Genomic DNA, 10,241 nt, shown 5'->3' with positions numbered 1-10,241 from the left:
CCCTTATCCCCTCCCTTGATTAACTTCCCTTTCTACCCCCTCCCTTATTTCCCCCCCTCTTTTTGTTTTTAAAGGCCTTATGAATTCCCTCCGCCTTCTTCTCCTCTCCCTTTTTTTGACCTCCCCACTCCCCTGCTCCCCTTGGTTTATCCCTTCTGACTTTCTCAGAAGGGTTAGATAAAAGTTTTATGCCCCAATGGATAGTATAGCTACTCTTCCCTCTCCGGGTTGATTATACTGAGAGTAAGGTTTGATTATTACCTCTTTATGCTCTCTTCCTCTTCTTCTTATAATAGTATTTGTCCCCTTTCCTTCCCATGCCCTCTTTGTGTGTAATAGAATATCCTATTTTTCTTATTCACTCAAGTTTCTCTTGGTGTCCCCTACTATTCACCCCCTCTTTCCCATCTCCCATATCATCATAGATTATTTAGTGTTCCACCCTCACCCTGTGAATTATTCTTCTGATTACTATAATAGTGAATACTATAATAGTGAATAGAGTTCACTACAGAGAATTATACATAACATTTCTCTACATATGAATACAGATAATTAGATCTTACTGAGGCCCTTAAAAAGGCAAATTTAAAAATTATAAGTTTTCTTTCTTTCCCTTCTGTTTCTTATTTACCTTTTCATGTTTCTCTCGATTTTTGTGGTTAGATATCAAACTTTCCATTTAGCCCTGGTCTTTTCTGTGCAAATACTTGGAATTCTTCAATTTTGTTGAATGCCCATACTTTCCCCTGGAAATATATAGTCAATTTTGATGGGTAGTTGATCCGTGGTTGCAGGCCCAACTCTCTTGCCTTTCTGAATATCGTATTCCAAGCCTTATAGTCTTTTAGCGTGGAGGCTGCCAGATCCTGTGTGATCCTGATTGGTGTTCCTTGATATTTGAATTGTCTCTTTCTGACTTCTTGTAAGATTTTTTCTTTTGCTTGAAAGCTCTTGAATTTGGCAATTATATTCCTGGGCGTTTTCTTATCTGGATCGAATGTTGTGGGTGTTCTATGGATCCTTTCAATGTCTATATTGCCCTCTTGTTGTAGGACTTCAGGGCAATTTTGCTGAATAATTTCTTTTAGTATGGAGTCCAGGTTTCTTTTAATTTCTGGTTTTCCTGGAAGACTAATTATTCTCAAATTGTCTCTTCTAGACCAGTTATCTTGGTCTGTCACTTTCTCATTGAGATATTTCATGTTTCCTTCTATTTTTTCAGTCTTTTGACTTTGTTTTATTTGTTCTTCTTGTCTTGAGAGATCATTAGCTTCTAACTGCTCAATTCTAGCCTTTAGGGATTGGTTTTTGGCTATAATCTTTTGGTTTTCGGCTATAATCTTTTGGTTTCCAGCTATAATCTTCTGGTTTTCCTTTTCGCTCTGGTCATTTCTGGTGTTCAATTTGCTTATCAGTTCATTTGATTTCTGAGCCTCATTTTCCAATTGCAAGATTCTACCTTTTAAACTGTTATTTTCTTGCCAGATCTCTTCCATTTTCCTCAAAATCTCAGTTTTGAACTCTTCCATAGCTTGTGACCCATTTTCCTTATTTGAGGTGGGTCTGGATGCTTGTTTGTTCTCCTCCTCTGTTTGCTCGGTTGTCTGGATTTTCTCTGTGTAAAAGTTGTCGAGTGTTAAAGACTTTTTTTTGTTGTTGTTAATCTTTCTCTTCTGAACTTCCTGAGTCTGGGTAGCCATCATTAGCCCAGCAGCTTCCCAGCTTTATCCTCGCGCTCAGGGTCTGTCCGCAGTCTTTTGGCTTAAGAGCTTCTTTTTACTCTGCCACCATCTTAACCCGGAAGTGAAAACTAGCATTCATTTAGCACCTACTATGTGCAAGGCACTTTGCTATGTGCTTTACAAATATTATCTCATTAGATCCTCAAAACAACCCTGGTAGGTAAGAGCTTTTATTATCCCCAAATATCTCTAAGAATACCTAGCTTCTCCTTGCACATTTTAAACACTCAGTCTATAGTTATCAATTGACTGAACAATTGAATAAAATAAGTTAATGATTGTGAATTGTTAGTGATAATTCACACAGATTTGTGATGTGAGTATAACTTCACAGTAACTAGTTTAGTTTATTTCAAAACAGTTTTATTTACTGTATTTCTAATTTTTTTCTATCAGCATCATTAGTTGAAAATATAGAATCTAATGTGCACAAATGTACTTGTGTCTTTGATACTAGATTGGGGTATGGCCAATGCTTGGCCAAATAAGAAACAAGAAACACTTAGCCAAGCTTTTGGTATAGCTTAAGATATTTAAATTTTTTATAGCCAAGGCAATTTATTTACATAAAAGACAAAATTTGGAAGGTGGAACCAAGATGGTAGAGGAGGTATTCAGCCACATGTGATCTCAAAAAGACAAAATTTTCAGTGGTTTTATTCAAGAAAATTCATGCAGCATGACAACAGAGGGAGAGAGCCAGATTGGTAGTCTGTAACACCTCTATTCAAGTGCTTCTGCTGACATATACTGGCCATATGACTTTTCACAAGTGAAAATCGCAGTGTCCTAGGCAATTCTCTAAGGCTATAATTTACAGAGCAGCAGCCAATTTGCATTGGTTGATAAGTTCCCAGTAGCAGTGATGTAACAAATACTCTGCAATATTTTTAAAATGGTAAATATGTTACATTTTAAAATTCACAATTCCTTGCTCTTGTTTTACATTTCTCCAATAAGATTTTTGAAAATGGATATTCATGATATGTATGGTACATTTAGGCTTATAAAATCACAATGTTTTATTTAGTATAAGACTCTTTTGCCTGATTTTAAAATCTAAGTTGTTGTTTTTTTTAATTTACTCATAGAAGGGGAATGACACTAGTTCATATTCCTTTTGTAATAAAACATATAAGAAGGGGGAAAACTGTGTTTTTAGAATCCTGAAATTTGCTGTAAGTTACTGGATTTTCCCCAGCCTTCACTTCTTTTTGGTTGACTCAAATAACTGTCATCTTGAATTTAAAATAATAGTCCATTATGCCCTTTATTTTATTGCATATTAGAGAAATATCATGGCTAGCAATGTTTTAAAAGTATTTTATTTAGTAAGTTGTGAGAAAAATGTCTTTAAATCCTCAGAACAAGATTTATTTGGCAAATGGAAAAATTCATCATCTTAATATAATATGTATAAGAGGGTTGTTTTTTTTTTCACTCATGAGTACTTCAGGGACAGGAATTCATTTATTTTGATTTAGCAAAGAGGCTATTGTTTCTCAAATTCATTGAACTATTATGCTTTGTTTGATGCAGTCCAAATTACTTTTATTTTAATATTAATCCATATCCTATTAAAGAAATAGAATTCTAACCTGTAGGATCACTGTGGAACAAGGTTGGCTAGCTTCTTATTCTTACCTCTCCACAGAAAAAGGACTGGGCCAATTCAGAAATCACCATCTACACCTCACTCTTCTTTGCAAAAGAAAGCTAGATATTCTCTCCTAAACCACTGGTATCCTCTCATTTCTGATTTTTATGCACAAAAAAAGACATATACAATTTAAAAACAATTAAGATTGACCTTATCTTTAAAGAATGCCACCTTCAAAGATCTATTGGCAACAACATAAAGAAACAGAAAACAGAATTCAAATATTAGTCCTTTTAGACAAAAGGGTAGAGGTGAGAGGGAAAGGGCACTCTAGTTTTCTAGCCTGTATTCTAGGCCAGGAAAAAGTTTACCAACAATTTGATGTTATATACGCTGGTCACAACTTTCTTGTCTGCCCCTAATGAATGAAGATATGAGGTATCCTGGTGGAACCTTGGCATGCTCAACACCCATTCTCCTTTATATCTTTGTAGCTATGCTCACTTTTTCCCCATTCTCGCTGAAATTCAAAAACCCTTATTGTTACAGAAAATATCACCCTATAAATCAGAGTTCACGATAGATCAAACCTCAGATTGCCAGAACTATGAATCTCAGAATCCTTATTGAGGTTTCCAAAACTATTTCCTCTACCTTTGGAAAAATTAGTCTGACATAATTCAATAATGACCTCCTTATCACTGAGATCAGAAGAGGCAGAAAACAGTTATTAAGCACCTACTATATGCCAGGCTACATAGAAAGGATGAAAAAAATTCTCCTTTCTAAAGAATATCACAGTCAAATGAGAAACAATATTCAAAAGACCATATTATTAAAAAAAATAGATAAGGCCCAAGACAGAAATCTAAGGAACATCCACAGTTAGTGTTCATTCATGCTACAAATGACAAAGTAGCAAAGGTTACTGAGAGAGGAGAAGTTATTCAGGTAGGAGAAGAAACACAAGATAATAAGGTCATGGAAACCCTGAGAAGAGAGTATTCAAGAAGACATAGCAGTTGTAGTTAATAGTGCTAGATATAGAATATAGATCAAGAAGGGTCAGGATTTAAAGAACATGAGATTTAGCACTTCAGAGAACATTGATAATTTAGAGGAGAAAAGTATTAGTGGAAGGGTGAGGCCAAAGCTAGATTGTAGAGGTCTAAGGAAAAAGTGAGAGGAAGAAGTGGAGACTCCATCAAGCATAAATAACTTTATCATGGAGTTTGAGGAAGAAGGAGATAGCTCAAAAGCTTGAAACAATGGTAAGATATACTGAAAGACTTAAAAAAATATTTTTAGGATAGGGAGTAAGCAGTAGGGGAAGAAACAGTTGCTAGGGAGGGGTTAAAGATTCATGAAGTTGGAGGGACAATTGAAGATATGATATTCCAGGGAAGATGATAAGCAAACCATCTCTTTGGGAGGGTATGGGGGATTTAGGAACACACACACACACACACACACACACACACACACACACACATTTATTATGGTTTTTTAAGAGCATAGAAAGTTGCATCAAGAAAAGACCTTAGGGATCAATTTCATTTTACTGAGGAATCTGGGCTATAGATTAAGTGAATTGCCCAATATCACATAGTTAGTAGCAGCATTAGGACTAGAAGTTAGATTCATTCATGTTTCAGTAAGTCTGTTATTTACTGAAAGTTAATGGCAACAGATCTTTCTTGGGTATCAACTAGAGGAAACATCTTATCTTAACGTGATATAGTAAAAGGTAGCATGCTTTAGTGACTTAAGTACTAGACTTGGGGTCACTAAAATGTGGATTCAAATACTGCAACTATGTAACCATCTAAATTCTAATGTAACCCTGGGCAAGTCACTCTGGGCCTCATTTTCCTCTAATTTAAAATGAGGAAGTTAAAAGTTCCTTACAGCTCTGAATCTGTTGTCCTGTGAAGTTCATACTTTTTCTAAGTATAGTGCTTTAATGTTTATATTTCAATTGAACAGTTCTTTTTCCCAGGGGAAAATTTTAACATTTCCTCTTTTTGAAAAGTAGGAATTAGACTCCTAGTATAGCAATGGAGTATAACTATATTGCTTGCATCATGTAAAGTGTTTTCAATAGCTCAAAGCATGTGTTTTACAACTACGGAACATGAAGTGCCTAGATACTTCAAGTTCAGATTTGTAAAATATGGAAATCTACTTTTTAAAATGCACTAGAGTCATATAACTGGCCCAAATCTTGTGTTATATAGTATAGTTCAGGAATTGGTATTTTCCCTTTCATTCATATTCTGTTGCTAAGAATTAACAGTCTTTTACATTGATGCAAATTTCCAATGTTTTTGTTTGTTTTCTTCTATTTCTGAAGGTTTTAGGACCTGTTTTTATAGTAGGTTTTTATATAGATGTATTAATAAGCTTAGTAAAAGATATGATGTATAGTTATGCTACTAATTATTTAAATCATTGAAATTGTAACTGTCATAAAGTTTCAGTTATCAACACTGGTCATATGGAGGAGTGATATAAATAATTCAAAGCCTACAAATGGTTTATACCTGTGATGGGCAAACTTTTTAAAGAGGGAGCCAAAGGAAAGGAAATGTTCATCTGTCAGTCTGTTTCTAAGGCAACTCTTTCAAAGTTTCACTGTATTGTATCCTAATCATTGTAATTGTCAGATTAGGAATAATGTTGTGAGGCTGGATAGAACATTTCAAGTGGCCCCATCTGACCTGCAGGCTGTAGTTTGCCCATCACTGGTTTATACATTGTAACCTCTGAATTTGAATGATAGTTTATTTGTATTTTACATAACGTTAGTTTTTGTACTCATGGGCGTACCCAAGATGTGCAGTTGTATAAATTAGCCAGGAATATACTGGGTAACAGGTTTTTGAGTTTAGTTCAAATAGCTGTTCACAATTTTTACTTTGCTGAACATTTCAGATCCTACATTATGGAGCACCGACCATGTCCGGCAATGGTTGGAATGGGCAGTGAAAGAATATGGTCTTCCAGATGTTGACATCTTGCTATTCCAGAACATAGATGGGAAGGATCTGTGTAAGATGACCAAAGATGATTTCCAAAGACTCACTCCAAGTTATAATGCTGATATCCTTCTCTCCCATCTTCACTACCTCAGAGAGAGTAAGACAATTTCTTTTTATGTGACAAAACTTCCAAAAAAATTTCAAGTGTTGAAAATATTTCCCTTCTTTAACGTATTTTTGTTTTATGAAATACATACTATATGTAAACAGAAATAGTCATAGGATCACATATTTAAATATTTAAAATTTGAAAAGACTTGGAGGAGATTTAGTGTCTGCATTTTACAGATGAGTAACTGAGTCCTAAAGAATTTAAGTGAGTTATCTGTGATCACCAAGTGTCAGAGGCAAGATTTTAACCAAAGCCCTCTGTAGCTCTTCTGTTCTTTCTATTCCCCCTGACCCAACTTCCTATTAGTGGAAATAATTCCATTGCCCAAGAATATGAAATGTGAATGAAATAGTTCCTCATCAAAGAATCATGAAGTTAGAGGTAGAAGAGACTTTAGAAATACAATCCAACCACCTCATCTTACAGATGAGGAAATTGAGCCCTATAGAGGTGAAGGGACTTGTCTAAAGTCATACAATTGGTAAGTGACAGAACTAAAGTTAGAATCTGGGTTTTCTTAATACAGATATGGGGCTCCTCTTATAACATGGCATCACCACTTAGCACTAAGCTGACAAAAAAAATTCTGAATACAAACAATATGTAAGGAAAAGGTTCATATGCATTTGGAATTGGAATGTTTTTTTCCACTCCGTGGTCAATGGAAGTCACATTTGGACTAAATCTGAAGAATAAAGTATTGGCACTGTAAAAAATCATGAAATTTAGATTACTTAAATGAAAGGGAAAGAAAGGACATAGCTTATTAGTTATAAAAGGACTAATAGATTGAGACTTTTCATTTTTAAAACTTCAAGCAGAATTAAAGGGAAAAATATACTGAAAGTTATTTGATTTGTCTAAAATCAGATGTTTACTCCTTAAATTAAGAGTTTTAAAACACTAACAAGGACAATTAGGTGGTACATTGGATAAGAGTACCAAGGCTGGAATCAGAAAGACCAGAGGTCAAATATGATTTCAGACACCTACTAGCTGTGACCCTGAGCAAGCCACTTAACCCCTTTCTGCATAAAACTGGAGAAAGAAATAGCAAAACACTTTGGTATTCTTACCAAGAAAACCTCATGGACAGTGGATCCATGGGATCATGAAGACTCTAACATGACTCAAGAATAACAATATAATAACAAGAAATAGGACATGTTTGATAGTCTTTGAAACTGACACCTAAACACAAAGAAGAAAGTTGATTTTTTAAAGATAATTTTAAGTTTTTTTTTTCATTTTGGCAATATTTCTATTTTGTAGCTCCTCTTCCACATTTGACGTCAGATGATGTTGATAAAGCCTTACAAAACTCTCCTCGGTTAATGCATGCTCGAAACACAGGTAATGCTAGACTTGTTCCCATTCCTTAAAAATATCTTAATTTTTTAAACATAAGATTCTTATTGCCTTCTTTAAGAAAAAGGAGGGGGGAAATGCTTGGACAGTGTAGCAGACACAGCATTTTTGGAGTCATATTTTGCCTTGATAAATGGAGACCAAACTCTTCTCCAATGATAGACACAACATACATACATCTAAATGAAGAAAAGGTCTTTTAAACTATGGATGAGATGGAAGGAGGTACAGGGAGGTGCAGTGAAAGTCTTGACCCAAAAATTCATTTAATAAAATGTGCATAATTATTTTTAGGTCATAAGTGCTAAAGAATGACCAAGGTAGATTTAGACTTTTCTATATGCTAATCTATAGAGATTTAAAAGCATGTCTGAAGCATTTTAAATTCAGTTTTAGAAATGAGTTCCCACTTCCCTCTTCCCTGTGATCATTTTCCCTTTATTCTAAAAGGATTATTAGATGCATTAAGTTGGTATTTTATTTTCCCCTTTGACTTATCCCAACTTCAGATTATATGAAATGACAATTTTTAATATTGTGTCATATTAAGGGAAATTGTTATGTGTATTGAACAATTTAACTGACCAAATGCTCAATGTTTTATTGACACTACTATTTTCTAGGTCCAAGTCCAACAAAGGTCCAATCAAAAAAATTTTACATCATGCTTCATGTTAACTAATTGTTTTATCCTTCATGTTATTCCTATGTGCAGTGTTAGAGTACATTGTTCTTTTTGTGTATATGCATATGTGTATATATATGTGTATATATGTACAGCAATGAAACTTGATAATAAAGTTATCTGTTAAATTTAATAAACTATCTATAACTGGTTATTCTGTGAATGGAATCAATGAGAGCTGATAGGATATAGTAGTCCTAGAAATCATCAAACAAACAAAAAACTTTTTACAAGAAAATGTGCAATAATTAAAATGCTTATAGAGATACATATGAATCATGTATATTTGCATATGTATGCAAACATTTGCATGTTCCTGAAACCTACTTTAATTTTTTCCTAGATTATTAGGGTAAAGAAAAAACAATCATTGGAAAGCTAATATGTTTAGTTTTGTTTGAATTTTGATTGTTTACCTTGTTTTCAGGACCCTAAATGGTATGCTTCTGGGGAAGAAAAATAGAAAGTTATTAGATGTCAAAATATTTTAAGCATATATTATTCTTAAGCCTATTAATGACAAGAAATAATAAATAAATGAAAAAGAACCATTTTCCTGCTAACGAAAGAAACCTGTGACCAAAAACCTTTCTCTTTTCAATAGTTTCATAATTTTTAAGTTTCCTTTAAAGCTTTTGGAAGGTAAGTGACAATTTCAAGTCATCTGTGATTTCATAATTTGGAATATCACTAAATGTAGAAACTATTGAAAGAATTACTTCTAAAAGCCTGACAGACAAAACTCTAGCTTAGATGAATTGAATTCTAAGATATTTTGTTTGCTTTGCAGCCTCAAGCAAACAGAAGGGAAAAAAAAAACCATTATATCCACATTTGGATAGAAACTTGAATTGATTTTTTAATATCTTTATATAAAACATTTTAAATTCTTTTAAAAATTACAAAGAACAGTATGTAATATTCTACAAGTGTTTGCACACTTTGAGAAATTTTCTTCCTATCCCATTTACTGCTAATACCTTGGTCAGGAAACTGCAAAGTCAGAACAAAAAGTATTTTGTAATTGATGTAATAATACGACAATCTCAGATCTTCACTTTGGAATCTATTCATGGCTCAAGAAGCTGTACATTTATCTTTTCTATTATGGCTGTTTATAGTATACATGACCTTAATAATTAAAAAAAGAACAATATCATGTGTTTTATCTTTTGCCTGCAGGAGGAGCCGCTTTTATTTTTCCAAACACTTCAGTATATCCTGAATCCACACAAAGAATTGCATCTAGGCCAGGTAGGAAATTTTCAATTGTGTGATATATTCATTTAGTGACATTTTCATTTAGGATATTGTTTCATTTTCATGGTATATGTGATGCCTAAGGAACACACACCTGTATTTCTAAAGTGGATGTTGATTTTTTTTAAGAACAAGTCTAAGTAACAAATTTAAATCAAAAATCACATCAGACTTAAAAAACTACTCGAATTATGTTAAATAACTGAAGAAAAAGAGGCAATCATTTTAGTTTATGTAGCATTTAGCTATCTCTTTTAGTTCCTTTGAGAGACAGGGAAAAGAGAAAGAGACACAAAATGAGGAGACAGAGAAAGCAAAGAGACAGAAGCAGAGCCAGAGAGGACAGATAGAGAAGAGGCAGAGATGGAGAGAGAGAGAAAGAGAGAGAGAGAGAGAGAGAGAGAGAGAGAGAGAGAGAGAGAGAGAGAGA

The 10,241-nt window shown here is 33.9% G+C and overlaps 1 protein-coding gene across 3 annotated transcripts in view; it reads left to right on the top strand.

Annotated features, from left to right (window-relative positions):
- The window catches only part of ERG (ETS transcription factor ERG), a 127,470-nt gene that overhangs the window by 104,437 nt on the left and 12,792 nt on the right, over nucleotides 1-10,241 (top strand). For all 3 annotated transcript variants that reach the window (XM_044670297.1, XM_044670296.1, XM_044670298.1), the window contains exons 4-6: nucleotides 6,280-6,483; nucleotides 7,771-7,851; nucleotides 9,734-9,805. In XM_044670297.1, the coding sequence (XP_044526232.1) occupies nucleotides 6,280-6,483; nucleotides 7,771-7,851; nucleotides 9,734-9,805 (357 nt within the window). The remainder of the gene's footprint in view (nucleotides 1-6,279; nucleotides 6,484-7,770; nucleotides 7,852-9,733; nucleotides 9,806-10,241) is intronic.

Source organism: Gracilinanus agilis, chromosome 3, assembly GCF_016433145.1.
Source record: "Gracilinanus agilis isolate LMUSP501 chromosome 3, AgileGrace, whole genome shotgun sequence".
NCBI classification, from domain to species: Eukaryota; Metazoa; Chordata; class Mammalia; order Didelphimorphia; family Didelphidae; genus Gracilinanus; species Gracilinanus agilis.
This window is presented reverse-complemented; position numbering and strand designations above follow the sequence as displayed.